The 21,105-nt window shown below is 38.2% G+C and overlaps 2 protein-coding genes across 7 annotated transcripts in view; one reads left to right on the top strand and one right to left on the bottom strand.

Moving 5' to 3' along the window:
• Nucleotides 1-6,202, top strand: part of ARFGEF1 (ADP ribosylation factor guanine nucleotide exchange factor 1) — a 171,509-nt gene extending 165,307 nt beyond the window's left edge. The window contains exons 38-39 of the mRNA XM_044004861.1: nt 660-777; nt 4,187-6,202. Of these exons, the coding sequence (XP_043860796.1) occupies nt 660-777; nt 4,187-4,351 (283 nt within the window). The 3' untranslated portion in view covers nt 4,352-6,202. The remainder of the gene's footprint in view (nt 1-659; nt 778-4,186) is intronic.
• Nucleotides 6,203-6,999: 797 nt separating this feature from the next.
• CSPP1 (centrosome and spindle pole associated protein 1) overlaps nt 7,000-21,105 on the bottom strand; it is a 133,498-nt gene continuing 119,392 nt past the window's right edge. For all 6 annotated transcript variants that reach the window (XM_043981393.1, XM_043981402.1, XM_043981411.1 and 3 more), the window contains 3 exons: nt 15,212-15,330; nt 11,259-11,397; nt 7,000-7,989 (listed from right to left, as the gene is read on the bottom strand). In XM_043981393.1, the coding sequence (XP_043837328.1) occupies nt 7,760-7,989; nt 11,259-11,397; nt 15,212-15,330 (488 nt within the window). In that variant the 3' untranslated portion in view covers nt 7,000-7,759. The remainder of the gene's footprint in view (nt 7,990-11,258; nt 11,398-15,211; nt 15,331-21,105) is intronic.

Genomic DNA, 21,105 nt, shown 5'->3' with positions numbered 1-21,105 from the left:
GTATGTTACTCCCTTACTCAATAAACTCTACCCTGTCCATATTTTATTACCTCTAGAATTAAATGTAGATTCTCTTGTATAGCATTAAAGCTCTTCCAAAGCTGGTGCCAACCTACCTTTCCAGGCTCCTGACATGCTATTCCTGTGCATGCTCTTTTTGGTCCAACCAGAGTGGCCACCTTCCTCTTTCTCCCATGTCACACTGGTCCCTTCCCTTTGCATTGGGAGTCCCCCATTGTTCATAGTCGGAATGCCCATCCCCTCCTCACCCCTACCTGTTAGAGCTTTCAAAGCTCAACTCCAAAGGCCACTCCTCCATGGTGAAGCCTGAGATGAGCAACCTCCTTACCTTTGGGGGCCATCCCTTGCCCAAAAAATGATGCATTTTGTCAATATTTTTGCCTAGTGCCTAGCACAATACTGGGCATATAGTAGGTACTTAATAAATGCTTCCCCCTTTAATCTTCCTCCTTCTCTGCTCTCCTTGTCTTGCTCTTTCTCTCTGCTTCTCTCCTCTCTTCTCCTTTCCCCTTCTCTCGGTTTCATATTTAATTTAGCAACAAGCATTTATGGAGCTTACAGTCTCCTGGGGTGCTAAGAGTTGGGGGGGGGGTGCATGGGTGTATTCTTTACATAAATTATACCTTCTCTTTTTGTAGTGTCTGCAGTGAAGCACTAAGTTATTTCCTAACTCTTACATCAGAAAGTCACCGGGAGGCCTGGACTAATTTACTGCTTTTGTTCCTAACTAAGGTTCTAAAAATAAGTGACAATAGGGTAAGTATTAGATATAGAAATGTTTCTTTTGTTCCATCCTTAAAAACACTTTTTGGTTCTGCTTTTGATTATGAACAATGATGGTACTGTGAATTCGAGAAAGAAATGTCATTCTGTGGGGTTGTTGCTCTTCAAATTTACTTCATAAACACTGTTCATTGGATCTGTATTTGAACAGTGTTGAGTATTCCATGCAGCACCTTCCTTTCCTTACTCAATCATTCCTGCTTCTCTAAGCTGCCTCATGCAGGTAGCTTTGCTCCTTGTCACTTAAACTGTGTCATTCAGCATTTTTTCAAGCACTTACTTTGTGCAGAGCACTAAGCTGTATATAGCAGGAGGAGTTATAAAAATATAAGATGGTTCATTTGCTTAAGGAGCACATAAGTATGAAAATATACAAATTAAAAGGAAACAAACATTTATTAAACGCTGATTATGTACCAGGCAGTGTGCTAAAATATGCTGGGGGCCTAAAATGAACATAAAGTACTATGATATGAAGTGAGAGAGGAATCCCTTGTAGCTGTGTGATTGTGATGGGCTTTATGAAGTTAATATTCAGTCTGATCCTTGAAATGTGGGTAGGAAGTCACTAGGTAGAAGTGGCAAGGGGAGAGCATTCCAGGCTTAAAGAGGAACAGGAGCAAGATCTACAGCAGCAAAGCATGGGATGTTTCCAAACCAGGTGGGCTTGAGTGTAGACTGAGAAAATACCTGAAAGGGAATAATGTGGGGGAAACATGGTAAGATAGGTTGGATCCAGATTATGAAGGGCTTTGCTAAGCTGATGAATATATACTTTGTAGGCCACGGGCCAATAGTTCATGCCAGTGTGATTAGCTATGTAAGGCAGGTTGGAGGGGGAAGTGATTTGAGTTGGGGAACCTGTTAGGAGACTGGTACATTGTCCAAATGAGGAAAACAGCCCTAATGATGATAGTGGGGATGACAAGGAGGGTAGAGATATGAGAATTATTGAAGGGGGGGTAGAATCAGTGAAACTTTGTGACTGTTTAGATGTGTGGGAAAAACGTGAAGGGAAGGTTCAGTGATGAATTCCAGGTTGAAAACATGGGTGACTGGAAAGATAGAGAGGAAAAGTCAGAAAGATTATGGAAACAATAATGAGTTTAGTTTTGGACATTTTGAGCTTGAGGCACCAATGGGAATATCTAAAAGGAGATGTCTCCTATATAATTGAAAAATGAGAAAGTAGAAGCACTTATACAATTATCTGATTAGATTATCCCAACAACCCTGGGAGGTAGGTGCTGTTACAATCCCCATTGGACAGTTTAAAGAAACCGAGGCAGCAGCAAAGTGAGGAAGAGGATTAGGAAAATAGAAAGAAGTATAGGGTTAAAGTTAAGTTAGGGAGGTTAAAATGAAGACAAAGAGCTGGATTGGTGAGAAAGTAAGTGGGAGAGAGGGGATAGACAGTTGTGGTCTGAGAATAGAAAAAGTTTAGCATCTGGGAGGTAGTGAGGTCTAAAGTGTGGCTCTATCCAAATGAGATGGAGAAAGGATGAAATTAAGGAAGTTTGAAGTAAGATCCTCAGCATGAATATGTCCAACCCTGAGGGCTGGCCTTGGGATAGAAAAGAAGGAAAGACACCTATTAGGTGCTAAAATTCATTGTAGAGGTTGGGAGGGTAACCTTGGAGGGATTAGTCTACTGTTGCACCTAGAATTAAAAGACATGGGTATAATCAGCTTTCTTGGACCTCTATACCAAAGTAGAAAATCATTTGTAAGCTATAGGAGGGAAAGAAATAGGTTTGTTTGAAAGGAGCAGGCATTCAATGCTTTTCCACTTAAATCCAGGGGTAGAGTTGATGCAGCCTAAAAGTTTGGAAGGACAGGCTGGTAACAGAAGGGAGGCCAAAGGAGAATCAAGGTTTTTTCTGGTTTTCTTCCTCTCACTTTACCTAATGTGCTCTCAATATACTCTCTGACCTGTCTATCATTCCTTCTCCTTTACTCTCCAGTTCTGCCTTGTCAAAAACCACCTTCCTGTGACCCAGCTGTTCCCTAAATCTTTCCTTCTTAATAGCCATGCTAGAAATTCTGCTTAAATCTTTTGTTTCCCTATGCAATGCAGTCCTTAATAAGTTCACCATGAACTTGTTAATACCATGTGAATTTGTTAAAAGCAGATTGGGAGAATTGTGAACCATAAACATGAAAACAGTATGATTCAGAACCAACACACATGTATATAACACACTCTGTGTATATGTAATCACAGTTGTGCTTTGTTTGAGATTCTTGGAATCATTTTTTATCCAAATAAATGCCAGTAACTATAGACAATATGGCTTCTCACTTTCCTGAAGTTGAGGGTTTGAGAGAACTTCAACTTGAATGTTGGGGGGATGGGGTAAAAAGGAAGAAGGTGACCAATTGTTAAATAAAGTCAATGAGGAGATTGGGAGTGACCCTGGAGATAAGTAGACAGTAGCAAGGAGAATGATAGTATAAATCAGTCAGTTGCCTACATCCTCAGAGTGACTGTCTGGAGCTGCTTCAAAGTGTACAAACCTTAACGAAAAGCAGAAGCACCTCTTGTCTATTAGGAACATACAGCACAGGTACAGGCAGTGTTTATCCAAATTTAAAAACAGAAAGGCAGTTTGATGTAGTGGAGTGGAATTAGGAAGACTTTGCTAGTTCTATAACTATGGGGCAAGTCATGGACAACCAACCCAGTGCTCTGAGCACCTCTCTCGGGACCATAATTTGTGAATTTTTTAAAAGGCAAAGGAAATTTCCATATCAGGAAATGAGGAAATTAGAATTTTTTTGATCAAAAAACCCCAAAATCGATTTTTTTAAAAAAAGGTTTTTTGTTTATTTTGGGGTTTAGAGATAAATACTTATTTATCCTATGAAAATCTTGTAAGTAAATGTAGAGGACAGAAAATGTAGACACTAGATCAGTTTAGGAGAACAAGGGAATATGTATTTGTCATTTGATGTTTTTTACCTGGACAAATGGAACAACATTTTGGCAAAATATTTTAATACTTTAATGAAAAACCTAAATGATCCAACCTACACATAAAATATATAAAATGTTATAATGTATAATATAAAAAAGTTTGCCTTTTTTTAACTTTCCCTAAATACTGAGGGAAATCATTAAATTGGGGGGGAAATAAACTTCTTTCTTTCATAAAATGCAAATTTTTAAATGAGAAAACATATTTATTGTAATTTATCAATAAATTCTACACACGTGACACTGGAAATTAAAAAAAAACTATCTTGTCATTGTGCAATGAGTAAATTCTTCAATTCTCACCTCGATTTATCAGTCTTTAAAAATCTTTAGTTTTGCAAATGCCTTTACAACAGTATCTCTGAATCCTAGAAATGCTAAATGTTAAAATCATTTTCCCCCCAGTTCAAAGCTCATGCATCATTCTACTACCCTCTCTTGTGTGAGATTATGCAATTCGACCTGATTCCTGAGCTTCGAGCTGTTCTCCGGAGGTTTTTTCTTCGTATTGGAGTAGTTTTTCAGATATCACAACCACCTGAACAAGAGCTTGGAACAAGCAAGCAATGATGGTAACAAGATTACTCTGTTAGAGTTTTTATCCTTCAGCTCTTTTGAAGGACCATGGAGCTAAGGTTTCCAGTTTGGAAAATGCCCTCTTTGGATGGCAGCATGTTTCTATGATTTGATGGTACAGGCGCATAGAACTGGAACTCAGACTTGCCACAAACACTCCATCTAATCCTTTTCAGTTATCTGATGGATTATCTCTGATTGTCTTGTTGGGCTCATGTTGAGCTTAGAGCCTGTTTTCAGCACAGTGTGTCAGTATGTGCTAGGATACCCTCCTTTGTTCTAGACAGCACGATAGCCACAGATGTTTACGGCAAGTATGAAGAGTAAAATTTACCCAAAGAACTAACTACACATGTAAAGGCTTGAACTTCTGTAAGAAGTACAACTCAGGAGAGCTGTATTTTGAAGGATAAAATGTTTATAATTGGGGGGAAAAGAGAAAATTATTGTTCACGGTAAAAGATATTTAGCAACTATGGTATTCTTATTCTGAAGATTTTTGCACACTCAGGCTACCTGAGATATTGGTAATCATCCTTCTGTGAAAAAAAAATGTACAGAGATGCAGGTCTGTAATATAAAACCTTAAACATTATATAGTTCTTCCTGCATTAGTTTATTTTATTTCTTTATTTTCTTATTCATTTGCTAAAGACCCATAATATTTTATCAGATGCACTAGAAGTTTGGGTTGCTACTTATTTTGTTTTTGTTTTGTGAGATCTTTTTTATTTTTTTCCCAGTGTGGTGAAAATTTTGGGGTGGGGGGCAAGGGAATTATAGCCCAGAAGCTACCATTGCTGACTCTTAACGAAAACAAACAGAGGTAGAATAATATCACTACTGACATAACTACCTGTAACATACTTGTGTTAGGGCTTTTAAACATGAGCCATTAAAAACATGATCCTTCAAGGACTGGAACTTGAATCACTGAAAAAAAAAACAAGTTTAGGTTGTGTCTGCTGTCACAATTTTTTTTTCTTTTTGGGGGGGTGGGGATTGATGTAGATTTCACTCTATGTACAGAATTTAATGTTGAATATATTAAAGTAACAAATCTGGCATGGTTTGAGGATGGTTAGATTTACTGGAAATGTATTCATACTGTGAATTGTGCTCTGATGGCTTAAAAAGACAAGATTGTCAAGCATTCCGTATTAACAGTGGATGTAGAAAATTTTTTCAGATGGATAAAAAATGTATATGGTACAGATATGTAAAGTTTTTTATGTAAAAATTCTGTACAACTTTCTGTACAATATTGGTTCTCATCTGGCATATTCTAATCAGGTTATAGGTCAATAAAGTTTTTGAATTCTTTCATCAGTGCAATCAAAACCAGTGTAATCTACAGAAACTTGTTTCATTGACTCTAATTTTTAACTGAAAATCAAGAACTATAAAATGGGTTTTTTTTAAGTTACAGTTCAAAATAGATTTTATTTGCTCTAGATACTTTGGATCCCCTCCCGCATACCCCTGACTTCACCACACTGTGCCTCCCAAAGGCTTAAACTCAGCAAACTTAAAGACAGTCCTAACTGTTTTTACCTCTTTTGTGTATGAGCAACTGAGAACCCATGACAGCCTGCCTGCCCGCCAGAGACTTGGTAAATAGATCAATCAGTAATGCAGCCATCTCTTCACATGGTGCTTTTTCTTCAGGGTCCAAGTGTTAGAGACATTCTCAATTATATTCCTTTGTAGGAGCTCAATAAATATTTGTTGAACAAATAAATAAACGTGTAAAATGGGTTTGTTCAAGTTGTTCATAACAAAGTTGGACATAGACCTGCAGGACTTCCACCTCCTTCCTTGTCCATGACTCCATGTATATGTGCTCTCTCTCCTCCCCTAACGAAAACGTAAATATCCTTTTTTCAAAGTGCTCTCATGTAACCATGAATCAGGTAAGGTTTTTAGTCACTCGGTTACTTAATATGGATTCCAAAGGCCACATATCCCAAATGTAAATAAGAAGCCCAGATTGGTTATGAGGGTGGCTTGAGTTTATTGGACTGTTTGGGGATTCTAAAATTAATATATCTGACAAAGTCAGAAGCATTATATCACTTCCTATTTGAAATTAATAGTCTTTGAAGGCTAGCTGTATAATCTGTTGTCAGTCAACCCATTCATTGCCAACGATGGAAAATTTAACCAAAAAAAATAATAGTCTTGGAAACAGTTAGAGCTGCTTATCAGTTGGTTTTGCTCAGGCCTGACCCAGAGAGGATTCGGTCTCGTATTGATAAAACGGAAATAGACAATGAACTGTAGTTAATTGCAATATAGTAAACTGGGTAGTAGAAAACTAATAAGCAAGGAAACATCAGTGCATTAGTTCATATTTGTAATCCATACAAAAGGAAGTTTCAATCCTAGTTTCATAATGGCACCCTAGAAAGTTTCTGGCTATTTCAAAATATTCTTAATATTTTGAAAACTAACTATACAACAAGGAACAGGTATTTTACATGGCCTATGTTTTGCCCTCTTTATTTTCAGCCCCAAATCCTAGGATCTTATTAGAATAGTTGGCTAATTTACTACAAGGATTATAAATTTTTAATTGTAAAATTACGTTTTCTACAGAACAGCACTGATAAATAAAATAAAACTTTATTTTCATTGACAAGTAGTTAAATCATACCATAAATTAGACATTAACTTAAGACAGTGCCTTCACTGGCATGAAAAATACAACAGAGGCAGAAGAAAGATGTAATTCTCATTTTAGTATACAACTGATTGATTGGAAAAAAATCAAAATCAATTATGGCCCCCATAATTTATTTACACAGTAAGTCAGCAGCTATAAAATGATGTAACTAAACAGCATTTCTGCTTCCATAGCTTGTAAAGGGAGTGGTCAAAACTACAACACATGCTGGAGTATTTCCTAAAAGATGATTCTGAATATTGATGACACTGGCAAAGTTGTGCATTTACAGACACACAACCAAAGGGTCTTCAAGTTTTACATGTAATAAGACACTTTAAAATTTTATTCACTTCATCCTAGTAACAGGCAGAATAAAGATAATGCACATACGGTAGTCAGTTACAAGAACTTTTCATTACCACTATAATTTATGGCAAAATGTATGAAAATAATTCCATACTTTATGCATTCTGTAATTAACAGTAATGGTGACTTTGGGGGAAAAAACATACATCCTGTACAATTTCATGGAATACATGAAAACAAAATATGGAAAAAATACATCTGTACACATTAAGTATGGTATTTTACAGGCTAAAACTTGTCCATCCACATGGGGGGTGGAGGGTGTGAATAATTGGGAAAGGGGAATAAGACCTAGAATACAAAAAGTTCAGTAGTTTAACATTTCTTTTACCTTGAAAGGCACAACTGGTTCCAGTCTAGATTTATTTTTAACCGTGTGCTGTAGAAAGGCCCTGCCAGTTAAAAGGTAATGGATTTTCAGAGGAACGCTGCTCTTGGTTCAGCTGTTCAACCACGAACCTTTTCAGAGTCTCTGATGTTCCTGGTCGGAGCCAAGGCTCTGTAGCTACAGTTTCTACAGAACTGGGTCTTCTTTCACCACCATGGGATGTAAAGTGCTTAAGAATGTCATCTGGATCAACCAGAGAAACTTCATCATCTGGAGGAGAAGAGAAAGAGGCAACTCACATTTTCTTGCTTTGCATAATATGTATGGGGACTTAACTAATTCAGTGTACGTAGCACACAAGAACTTAAAACTTCACTGTTTATTGCTAAGTACAGAGCCATCAAAAGTGAACTGGTATGGCCCAAATTGTTGGGTGGGGGGGGTTTCAAAGAACAATGGTCATGTAGCATGCTGATAATTGACAATTCTGTAATTCAGATATTTATCATATATTCAGGTAACAGGGACTATCCCTGGTGCTTAATTCTACTTTTTATATGCTCCCTTTCAAGATCTCTATAACAAGCCCAGAAATCATGGTAGGGTTAAGAGAACTTTTAGAAACAGCAAAGGCATCCTGAAGCCATTTTTAAAGCTTTTTATTAAGAGGAAAGTTTTACCTGTGAGAAAACATGTCAAGATATTTTAGGACAAAAAGAATAAACCATAAATCATTTCTAAGGAGGTGAGCAAGTCAAATGTTTTGTTTAAAAAACAGCCTTAGGACTATATGACACTTTCAAAGATGAATTTTTGTCAATCAGCATATGACTTAGAAGTTCCTTTCTCAAGCAAGCTCAGGGTCTTTATGCTTAATTATTCATAAAAAAGGAGCTCCTGATATGGAAAACCTGGGGTATCATAAAGATTGTTCTATTATATACAGAGATCGCACTTCTAGTTCAGTGCTAGTGTAGATGTCTTCTTGGCACACAACTTAAAACTATTTGTGGTAAAAATCATTTCAATTCCCTTTATCAATACTCCATGCAAGGATAATCTGTGAAACCGATTACTTACACCTTCAGGTTTCTTCCCTTTTCCATTTTCTAAAAGAAGGTGGTGAAGATAATGGAAAACACCTTTATACCCATTTAACTTAATAACGGGTAGATTCAATCAAACAAAACTTGAATTATTTTTACTTTCAATAGGGAATGAAAACCTAGTGAGTGCAGTGCTGGACCTGGACTAAGGCAAAGTCTGAATTTAGCCACTCTCCCGACACTGGCTAGGAGACTGTAGGCAAGTAATTTAAACTCCTTGGGCCTCAGGTTTCACATTTGTGAAATGAGGGCCAATCACTTGTAGTACTCATCTGGCAGGGTTTCTGTGAGGCTTGAATAAAGTATGGTGAGTGCAAACTATAAGGCCTATGAAAATGTTCATTCTTTTCAAGGAGGGAATGGAAGGGCAGTTTACAACAGAAGGTGATGAATTACTGATACATTGTTTGGCAGTAACTTTAACCAAAAATAAGAAAACAGTGTCTATTCCAATTCTCTCTCCTACTAGATTTTAGTTTATTTGAACAGTACTCCTTGATCTATATTTTTATGGCTTATTTACTATTAGATATAATTATATGAAAATCTGTCTTCCTACCCTGTGATGGAAATTTCATTTCTTTTTTAAATTACATCTCCTGGTCTGTGAAGGACTGGCACAGCAAAGGGACACGTGAAAACAATTTAATGAGCAATCAATCCACATCATACCCAAAAGCTCCTGTTTGAAAGGACAATATTAAATTAAAAAAAAAAAAAGCCTCAGTAACTTATCACTAAACTATCATAGAATCTAAGGAAGAGCATACCTTAAAATTCATCCTATCAATGAGGAAATTAACCAATCAAAATTAGTGAACATAACTGCTTAGAGTAGGGGTCTTTAACCTTTTTTTTGTGTCATGGACTCCTTCTAACCATAGTGTACATAGTGAAGCCTATGGACCCCTTCTCAAAAGAATGCTTTAAATGTATAAAAGACTACAGAAGGAACCAATTATACTGTAATACAGTTCATCAAAATATTTTTGCAAGTTCACATAGCTTCTCCCCTCCCCGTGAAAAACCCCTAGCTTAGAGATTACTCATTCATTCTCATGCTAGATAACAAAGAAGGGGATTTGAAATAAAAGACCTTGTTACATTCAGATTAAATTTAAATCCAGAACAGTAAATTAATTAACAGGTATTAAGGTATGGGTACAAGTATAAACCAAAGAACACAATAAGATAAATAATAAGGGAAAATATATATATATAAAATATCTGAACATATAAGAGACCCAACAAAGTTTGTCAATTACATAGTACAACTTACTGACATCAGTGTCCCACTTAATAGTGAGAAGAAAAAAACACATGGCTGGTAAAGCAGCTAAAGCAAATATATATTTTCTTCCTCAATGATGAGAATGATAATTGTACACTATATAGAATTAGGCATATGTCATGCTTTGTGGAAAGTAGTAGTACTTCCCACATCACTAGATTTCACCAAAAAGAAATTACTGCCTTGTGTTTGGCCAATAGGGCTTATACTACTATAAGAAGCTAGTATCATATTTATTTAACCCACAAAAGGAAATGATTCTAATATGATTATCTTAAGCTATTTTCACATTTTTTCCTAAAATGCAGAAAGCTAACATTTAACAGGTTAAAATAATTTACTATGAAATCCTGAAGAATTTCTACACAAGGATATTTAATATTTAAAAGAAAAAGCTAATAATACCAACCAAAGGTTTTAATGATTAAAAACAATTTTGACCATCTTTCCATAACTGAATATAATAAAATTCTATAAGAATTTTTTTAATTGCATTTAATTAAACTTAGTTTTCTCATAACTCCACAAAAGTTGTTACTAAGATCATAGATGAGCTTCCCAAGTTCTAAAGCAATCTGTGATGAATGGTTTTCAGGAATTTTTTTTTTTTTTTGCACGGGCCAATGAGGGTTTAAGTGACTTGCCCAGGGTCACACAGCTAGTAAGTGTCAAGTGCCTGAGGTTGGATTTGAACTCGGTCCTCTAGCTGCCCCATTACCATGGGATAATTGATAAGCTTTTCTGAACTTCATTAGATTGGTTTTTGACTTTTAAAAATTTATCACTGGGCCTGTATTTCAGGCCTTTCCAAGTTTGGTAGGCCTTGTCAAAGTTTATGATTTACTATTACAGTCTCTGAAGATCCAGTATCATCTCTTTGCCATGATGAGGCACTGGTGCACTTCAGTGAAGGGTCATCCCCCCTTTTATTAGGAAGATTCCTAACAGATTCACTGGAAAAGTTGATATGCCCCTGACACCTTCAGTTTTGTTAAGATTGTTGCTGCTACTTCTAGGTCCCAAAGGAACAGTACTGGAACTGCCATAACCTATGTAGCCTTTCTATCATCGAGGCATGTGTCCAAAACAGCCATGACACTTTCCCAAGAACATACAATAGTCCTTCAAATATGGTTCTTTACCTGTATCGATAGGTTTTTTTTGCAGCTCATTTAGTCTTCGCATTCGTTCTTCATTTCTAATTCTAAGCTGGTCAACATTTATACTGGAAACTGACTTTAAGGAGAAACCATCAGGTTGCACATTAGGATGAAAATTATCCTGTTAGAAGACAGAATTTAAATATTTGTTGAACAGGATTTCTGAAATGCCAGAGCTATGCACAGAGCACTCAAGGATCCTAAAATCAGAGCTGTTATAGTCAGTCACACGTCATACAATTTATTCTTCCTGTCTTCTAAATGTGGGTTCCCTCAAACTCTATAGCCATTTCCTCTTCTCTATAACTTTCCTTTGGTGATCTTCCATGGCTATATACATTTCTTTTATGTAGATCATTCTGTATATCCAGTCTCAATCTTTCCCATGAGCTCTGGTCCCACACTTCCCATTGCCTGCTGCATATAACTACCAGATGTCTCACTGGCACCTGAAACTTGGCATGTACAAAACTGAACTCCCCACCCCAAAGCATGCCCCTCATCACAACTTCCTAATTTCTTAGTCCCCCTGGCCATCCAGTTCTATATCACCAAAACCATCTTGGACATTTTTATTTTTATTTTATTGTTATTTTTGGACCTTTTTAATAGATGTTTCAGAGTCACCTCAAATTCAACATATTCAAAAATTAAATCGTATATTCCCCCCCAAATCACTCTTATTCCAAACTTGCCTATTTCTATTAGTGACACTACCATTCTTCCAGTCTCAGGTTTGTAATCTTTATGCATTACTCCCTACCTCACACCACAATATACCCAAATGACCAAATTTTGCCATTTCTACTGTACCTCATCTCACATCTGATCCCTTCTCTCTACTCACGCAACTAACACTCATGGTCAGGAATTCAGCACCTCTCTCCAAGATTATTGTAACAGCCTAACACGTCTCCCTGCCTCAAGTCCCTTCCCAGTCTGTCCTCTAAATGCAGATCTGATAATGTCACTACCCAAGCTTAAAACTCCATTGATTCCTGCTGCCTGTAGGTTAATATAAATTTCTGTTTGGTTTTTAAAGCCCTGCAAAACCTGGTCCCAAGGCATCTTTCCAGTCTCATTAGACTCATTATTCTCTGCCCACACTGCAATCCAGCCAACCAAACTGGCCTTCTCTCTCTTCCTTACCACTTGACGTTCCATTTCCTATGTCTGTGCCTTGAGTATATTCACCGCTCACCTTCACCTCATGGTAGCCTCTCAACTGACACAGAGGTCAAGGACTTGTTTCTGCACAAGCCTTCCCTGATCCACACTAGGATCCTTCTGTACCAAATCACCTTGCTTTTAACTACGACACATTTATATTTATTCTTTATTAACTCAGATGTGCACATGGTGTCTTCCCCGATGGGATGTAAGGTTTTGGAGAGTACAAGTTGCTTCATTTTTTGTATTTGCATCCCTAAAGCCTAGTCTATAGTACGTACATCCTCAATAGCTGCTTGCTGTTGATAGTTTCATCTTTCAGGGAGCTAACACAGTATCTTCCCAACCCAGAATTATGAGCACCACATCACTACCCTTTGCAAAAATACTTTAGGGTGCAAACTCCTTAATCTGGAATTTGAAGCCCTCCACAATCTGGCACCAACCTACCTTTTTCCAACCTTAGCTCAGAGTGTTCTTCCCTTTCACAGTCAATGTTCCAGCCAAACTCAACTAATAGTTGTTCTCTGGTTTTATTCTATCTTCTGCCTTTGCATTCATGCTGGCAACCCCTCCAACCCCATACCTGGAATTCAATTCCTTTCCCAGCCCCTAATTCTCCTTTTTATGTCCCAGATCAGGTGTCATATTTCCTCTATGATGCCCTACCTGTTCTTGACGTCTTCCACAACCCCCAAACCCTCAACTCAATGATCAGTCCCTCAAATTTCCTAAAGTGCTTTGTTACAGTAGTCAGTGGGTTAAATTACTAAGTTGTACAGGTCTTAAGCACAACAACAGACTTGGTACAAGGAAACAAGGTCTCATACTGCACACCTGGCAAGTCAAGGAAAGCTCCTAATCTCTGTTCCACTTAGGAGATGGCTTGGAAACTAAGATGTATTAAAATAAAGAAGAGGAGAGAAAAGATATTAGGAAGCAGTATTTATAAAAGCTGAACTCAGATGAATTGCAGCTCAAAGCCGGTAACTTTTTTCTTCTTTTTTTTTTTTTGGTGAGGCAATTGGGGTTAAGTGACTTGCCCAGGGTCACACAGCTAGTGATTGTTAAGTGTCTGAGGTCAGATTTGAACTCAGGTCCTCCTGAATCCAGGACCGGTGCTCTATCTACTGCGCCACCTAGCTGCCCCCAAAGCAGGTAACTCTTGCCCAGTTGCTAGTCAGTGAGGTATGGTACAGCAAGGGGCAGCTAGGTGGCGCAGTGAATGGACCTTCTTGTCATGTTCTTCCTAGCCTCTACTGTCTCCTGCAGGAGCCTGACCCCTCCGGCAGCCCATCTCTTTCTCCTTACCCACTTGCTCATTGCCTGCCACCTGCAAACATGCTTAGGTCTCCATCTTTAAAAAAAACCTTCGCTTGACCTTGACATCCCCTAAGCTGTAGTGCTGACTAGAAATGTGGAGTTCTGCAGAGGAAAAGGAGGAAGCCAGAGGTAAGAGAAGAACACTGGGGTGGACTGGAGTTCTAAAATATAACAGTAGGTATAGATAAACATGGATTAAAGATGTGTAGAAGAACATACAATTATGGTTTATACTGGAGGCAGAGAAAGGATACTAGGATACTAAAATATGGTAGCGAGCAGTGAAGAAGTTGGGCAGCTAGGTGGCATAGTAGATAGAGTACAGAGCCTGGAGTCAGAAAGACCTGAGTTCAAATCCAGCCACAGACACGTACTAGCTGTGTGACCCTGGGCAAGTCGCTTAACCCTGTTTGCTTCAGTTTCTTAATCTGTAAAATAAGATGGAGAAGGAAATGGCAACCACTCTAGTATTTTTGCCAAGAAAATCCTAAATGGGGTCATGACATCACAGAAAATGACACCAACAGAGAAGTTAAAGAAGAAAAGAACAGATTAACTCAAAAGCAGAGAGACGGTTACACCCAGAGAAAATGATACAAATGAAAATGCCCAGAAAGAGGCAATTTGGGTCATACTCCAGTATGCCAATTGGAATGTTACTGTACTGCTTCCATGTGTTTGTTCCTCTGTGCTTAGGGAGTACCCAAGAAGCCGCCACTAAATAATGTCCAAAGAATATAGCAAGGAAAGTGAAATAGTCTTTAAAAAGAGGCCAGTGACCCCTTGTTAACTATGTGATGTGTTGATTAGAAAGAATGTCCACGAAAGTCTCTAAAATTCTGTGACTTTGTAAGAGAAAGAGAAAATGGGATGCCAGTCATGGTCAGAACAGGGCAAAAATTCAGATCTTCCTATCCATCCCTAACCTCTCTGCTGACATCCAGACTTGCATTTCCAACTACCTTTTAGACATCTCAATCACAATTTCCAGTAGATGTATGAAACTCAACATGCCCCAAACAGAACTCATCTTTTTCTCTAAACCCTCCCTACCTCCACACCTTCCCTATTGCTGTAGAGGACACCACCCAGTCCCTCAGGCTCAAGCCCAGGAGTCATCCTGGACTCCTCACTATCTCTCACCCCCCACATCCAGTCTATGGTCAAGGCCTGTCGGTGTGCCAACAATCCTGAGAAGCTTCAGATGGCAAGCCTGCAGCCAAGAGGAAGTCTGTCATGCTGCTCAATACGCCCCCACAGTTCTCCAGGGTTTCCCAAGCCCATTATGGCAAGACTAGCAATTTCAAAGGGCTCTCCAGCAAATCTACCCCCAAGTCCAAGGCTACCCATCCATATACCCTCACTCGGCTACATTTAGAGTTCTAGAAAAGAATTTTGGCCCATTCAACCAAAAAAAGTAATTTTTTTTTTTTAGCTCATACCATACACACAACAGATTCCAGGCCTTTAATCTGGTTCCTTCTACGTTCCCTTGCAGACAGTAATCTCTGTGAAGGCAAAGGGTCATCTTCTAAAGGAGAATACCTCTCTCCGTTGGTCCCTGAAAAATGTAAAATAATGGAAGGAAATGTTAAACCCTCAGCCATATGCAAGTCTTTTACCTGTAAAGCTATAATCCATTTGATAGTATTTGTTAAGTGAAATTTGAATTGTATAAAGTCCCTCATGAGCTCAATGACAAAGAACAGAGATACTGCTAACTTAACAAAGTTACTACAACACAGTAGAAGGCATCCAGTTTTTAATAAGGTAGGAAAACATTCAAAAACTTAAAGATTTTTTTATTGCCAAATCACTGACATCGCCCCTCAAGTATAAATTACTCCCATGTTTAGTCTAAAGACAAAGAGGGGAGGACAAGGCTGTCTCAATTTTGAACCCTGTTCACATACAAGCATGCTACTGTCTTGAAAAACGTCATCTATGGTCTTTCTTCAACATTCATTAGTCACACAAATATTTACTTAGTCCCTAATATAGATAGTGCCATGAATGGTACTAGTTATTGTGAGAGATATACATGATCTCTGAGGGAGGCAGATTGGCACTATAATGTCAACTGAGTCTTTCCACTTCTAAGGAAATATAGAACAAGCTGCTAGAAAGGGAAATGAACTTGTTCTTCCATTTTGTGGGGAACCAGTAGCTATGACAATGGTTTATACAGGGGCCAAACTGGGGGCCTACCATCAATTATGCAAAACATGTGCCCCAGTGCGGTACAGTGGAAAGAACACCAACTACAGGGTCAGAAGACCTGGGTTCAAATTCTCCCTCTGCCACTACCTGTATGACACTGGGTACTCCACAACTTCTCTATATTTCAATTTCCCCAACTGTAAAACAAAAAGATTAGACTGAATGACCTCCTGATGTTGCCTTGCTGAAGGTCTAAGATCCTCTAACATTCTCATAGGGGAGGGGATGGGGAATATGTATACAGAAGAGATAAATACGAGCTGGAAGTGACAGACCACAAACAAAAATGGTCCTTGGTCCTTGGACTACAAAGACAGCTTAGTAATCAAAGGATCAGATAAAACTTTTGGTGATACTTCTCAGATCTCTCTCTCTCTCTCTCTCTCTCTCTCTCTCTCTCTCTCACACACACACACACACACACACACACACACACACACACACACACACACACACACACACACACACACACACTACAATTGATGCCCAGTCAGAATGAACTTTAAATAACTTGCTAATTGACAATTTAACAAAATTCTAAAAGTAACCCCAGCAATTTCCTATAAACCCTGGGGCAATGTAACTCTAAGTCCTGGACTCTGGAGCTCCATTTGTAATTGCCACTAACCTAAAGAACGACATGACTACTAGAATGTCAAGTCTTAATTCAGAAATGAGGTATCTTAAAGAAACAAAAGGGGGTTTTGTGTGTGTGTGTGTGTGTGTGTGTGTGTGTGTGTGTATACACTGGAGGTCTTTGTTGGCCAAAAAACTATGATCTTAATATCTTCTTTAGAACACAAGTCAGAAATACTTGAGTCAGAAGTTATCATGGCTAGCCTTGGTTTACTATAAATGCCTTATATAACACTTTCAAAATCGCCATGCTTAGGCCTCTTTGCCTTTTATATTGCCTTTACTGAGGGAAATGGGCAAAATTTGACGTCCTTCATCTCCGTAATAATAAATTACTGATCCAGTAACACTCTAAAGTTCCAGACAAGATAATTCTCCCAAACTTCAAGAAAAATTGAAAGTGAGGGGTGTGGGAGAAGTGGATAAAACTACCCCTTCTTCCCTGACCCATGAATTTGGAGACTCACTTCAGCAAATTTGCTGAGGGTCTTAAATTCCCATGAGTAATCTCTCACTGCCCTTAATACCCCTTTTACCAGTAACTCCTGGTATTGAACCATGAATTTTCCTGACATGTCTGTGTAAAACAAAGTCACCCCACCACAACTCCACTGTTTCTAGTCCTGTTTTAAATCATACTGACTTCATTTTGTCAGCTATTTTACTATAGGTGAGCTGAAGGACATTAGCTGCTATAGATGTGTCCTTCAGTGTCTCATTCTCGCTTCTTATCAGTACCAAAAGACTTAGCTGCTGAAGGTGGAGGATTCCAGAGTCCTGGGAAAATTATTCTCCCTGCCTGGCCTGATTGGCAAATTTCTTTGATTTAAGTATACTCAGAGAACATACTCCTCTCTTTCCCATAACTAAGAATATACATTTTCCCCAATAAGTATATTTTTCTTTTTGCATAACCACCTATGTTTTATGAAGATAGTAATCTCTGTTGTTTCATACAAAACTTAACAGTAGGGAATTTCTTGTGCCAGAATCAAAGTACGTGTCGTCCACCTTTGCTATCTGCCTTGGCCAGCCAGAATAAATGGCTACTCATTTCACTCTTAACTGACTCCTTACTGCAGTGTTATCTGACCCAGATCTCAAGAACCCAGATTGGTGAACGATAACCCTCTTAGGTCACTAAAAAAATTCCACTATAGTTTTTGCTGTCAGAAGTGGGATTTCTAAGGTCACCCAACCCTGCCCTAGGGAATGAAGATGAACTGAAAGGAAAATTTCATAAGGCCTGGTGGGGCTATTTTTTGCCTGAAAACTTTACTTTCAGTTCTGCCTCTGACCCAGCAAAGGTTAAATGGCTGAAGTGTTTGGAAGCATTTTTGAATGAACTAGCTTTAGGTGTAATAGGAATTGCCTGAGGAAAAGATCACAGAAACTCAGGAAGGAAAGAGAGAATTCAGCATCAGGGGGAAAAAGAGAGAGAGAGAGAGAGAGAGAGAGAGAGAGAGAGAGAGAGAGAGAGAGAGAGAGTGTGTGTGTGTGTGTGAGATTCTTGTGTTAACTTGATCCTTGATGAAGCTGTAAAGTCCCAATCAGAGTCGCAGAGAGGTCTAAGTCACTCTGTGCCAATTCTATACTTCCCACTTAGGATTTCTTTGGACTACAAGGAGAGCTTAGTATATTCAAACCTTAGTACATATAGGCCACATGGACCGGGGCTGTGCACTCCTCCTGGAGGCCCCTATAGAAAGTAACTCCTTTATACCTCTGACACGGACTGTTGTCCATTGTCTTATATTATTTATGTGTTGTTTGGCTGCCATCTCCATGGTCTGGCAGTCCACCCTCTGCCCAAAAAAGGATCTCTCCAGAAGAGATCCGAGCAAAGCACCTGGCTCGGAGAGGACGGGAAGCGAAGGTCTCTCCAAGGTCTGAGCACTCTCAGAAGAATGGAGAAGGCACAAAATACCCCTAACTCAGGTACCCCGTTAGCAACCATGATTAAAATTTATTCTCAACCCAAAAAACCATCAAAAGGTCTAAACATTAAGGACTTAATATTTTATGTCATTCATGAAAGATATACATATGAATATTCTAGTCAGCAATAGCCATGTGATGATAATGGGAGTTTCAGTCCTGACAAGTTAATCTAGTGTAAGAATACCACCCATTTAAGCAGGACAAAAAAATAGCAAAGGAGCACTGACAGCTTAAAGTGAGAAGTGTTTCATTTGGATAATGTCCTGTATGTTGTTAGTATTGAATGTAGTTTGTGCCTAGGTAAATCCAACTAACTTTGTCCTGATCTCTCTCTCTCTCTCTCTCTCTCTCTCTCTCTGCATTTCTAACACCAACCAAATCAGGAAAGGAGATGAGACACACAATAGCAAAGGAAATCTTTCTCCCAGTATGCAAAAATCTATGGCATAATGAACTAATTGTAGACTAAATATCTGATTGAAATTAATATTTTTATATTCAACTTTACAAACGTAAATTTCTAAATTGTGGTTTCAATGTTTTTATTATTGCTTAAATATCTTAGTAAGTTTTAGAAATGCCACTTTGAAGAATTTTTGAAGAAAAAAATGAGAAAGTTACATGAAAACAACCTTCAGACCTTTTTATCACTCTTCTTTCCCTGAAGTGATAGATTTATTGTTTTAGTACAATAGAGGAAGGTAATTTCATTGACTTAAAAATGAAAAGAAAAAAAGAATTGAAGTCATTTGAAAGAATCACTGAAGTCCAAAAGTGGAAAGAAAAAAATGGATTTGTAGTCTACAATTTCAATTTATCTGGTGTTTAAGAAACACCTATTAATTCTTCTCTTGACCCTGGAAAGAAAGATTTGTTTAAATTAGAGAGCTACCCCAAAAAAAGTAAAACTTAATTTGAGAACATGTTTTATCTTATCACTATATTTTCTTCTTTGAATGGAACTTAATTGTTTAGGTAAACTAGAAGCAAAATTATCTAAAAGAATTTGGAACAGACCAAGAAACCCCAAAGCAAAAGTTCTGCAATTAATTGGTATTTTGGAGGGAAACTTGTACTAATTTGCAAAGGAGAAATTGAGTGGAAGACTAGTTCTATAGATATTCTGGGATAAGTTTGAGAAATAAAAACAAGAGGACTAAGATAGTAGTGAAGGTAAGTAAGGTGTCAGATCAAAGTGTAAAAAGGGTGCAACTATGAAGAAAAAAAGAGAAAGTTTAAGAGATAAGAAGAGAATAGGTACAAGGTGGAATAGGACAAAGAGGTAATGTGATAAAGATGCAAAAGTTTTACATTTTTAATGGTGTAGTAAGCTGCACTTTGAAAAAACTTACAAGATTAAACTTATTCCATAAGAACTAGTATGTGATTGATTTCCAAATGTTTATATTAAGAATAATGGGGGGCAGCTAGGTGGCGCAGTGGATAGAGCACCAGCCCTGGAGTCAGGAGGACCTGAGTTCAAATCTGGACTCAGACACTTAACGCTTACTAGCTGTGTGACCCTGGGCAAGTCACTTAACCCCAATTGCCTCACTAAAAAAAAAAAAAGAATAATGGGGTCAGGTAGGTGGTGCAGTGTGGATAGAGCACCAGCCCTGGATTCAGGAGGACCTGAGTTCAAATCCGGCCTCAGACACTTAACACTTACTAGCTATGTGACCCTGGGCAAGTCACTTAACCCTCATTGCCTCACCCAAAAAAAAAAAGAATAATGAAAAAGGTCAAGTAAGATGAGTCTTCCTGACTCCAGGCCCAACACTCTATTGCACAACCTAGGCACCCCAATTGACTCCCTACTGCAGTATTATCTGATTCGGACCTCAAGAATCCATATTGGTGAGTGAAAAACAGCACTATAATCTGTATTCACAGTTCAAGTGAATTTTATAATTCCAACTCTAGTGTTCCTTACACTACAAAAAATTCTAGCATTCTTTTTGAGAAACTTTAAAATACTTAGGTTGTTCTTGGAAAGAATTTTGTAACAGAGCATTCATTGAGCTTGGAGTAATCAAGACCCCAATTCAAATCTGGCCTTAGACACTTACTAGTTGTGTGACCTTGAGCAAGTCATTTAACCCTGTTTGCCTCAGTTTCCTCAACTGTTTTTAAAAAACACCTTGCAGGGTTATTGTAAGGATGAAATAATATTCATAAAACACTTAGCACAGTGCCTCACCCCCCAATAGGACTATGTAAATACTTACTGTCTTTTCCTTTCACCCTTAAGAGTACAAGCTTCTACTGTGTGACCTTGGGCAAATCACTTAATCCCAACTGCCTCACCAAAAACAGCAACAACAACAACAACAACAACAACAACAACAAGTACAAGCTTCTAGAAAGTTAGGACTGGGTCCTTTTGGGAAATACATCCTCCTTCCCTTTACCTCTCAGAATCCCTAGTTTCCTTCAAAGCACAGTTCAGGTCCCCCCTTTTACATGAGATGTTTGCTAATAACTAATAACGCCTTTGGCCATTGCTTTCTATTACTTTGTATATAATTTACATTTACTT

Source organism: Dromiciops gliroides, chromosome 1, assembly GCF_019393635.1.
Source record: "Dromiciops gliroides isolate mDroGli1 chromosome 1, mDroGli1.pri, whole genome shotgun sequence".
NCBI lineage: Eukaryota > Metazoa > Chordata > Mammalia > Microbiotheria > Microbiotheriidae > Dromiciops > Dromiciops gliroides.
Note: the sequence above shows the minus strand (reverse complement) of the source record. Positions and strands in the feature narration are given on the sequence as shown.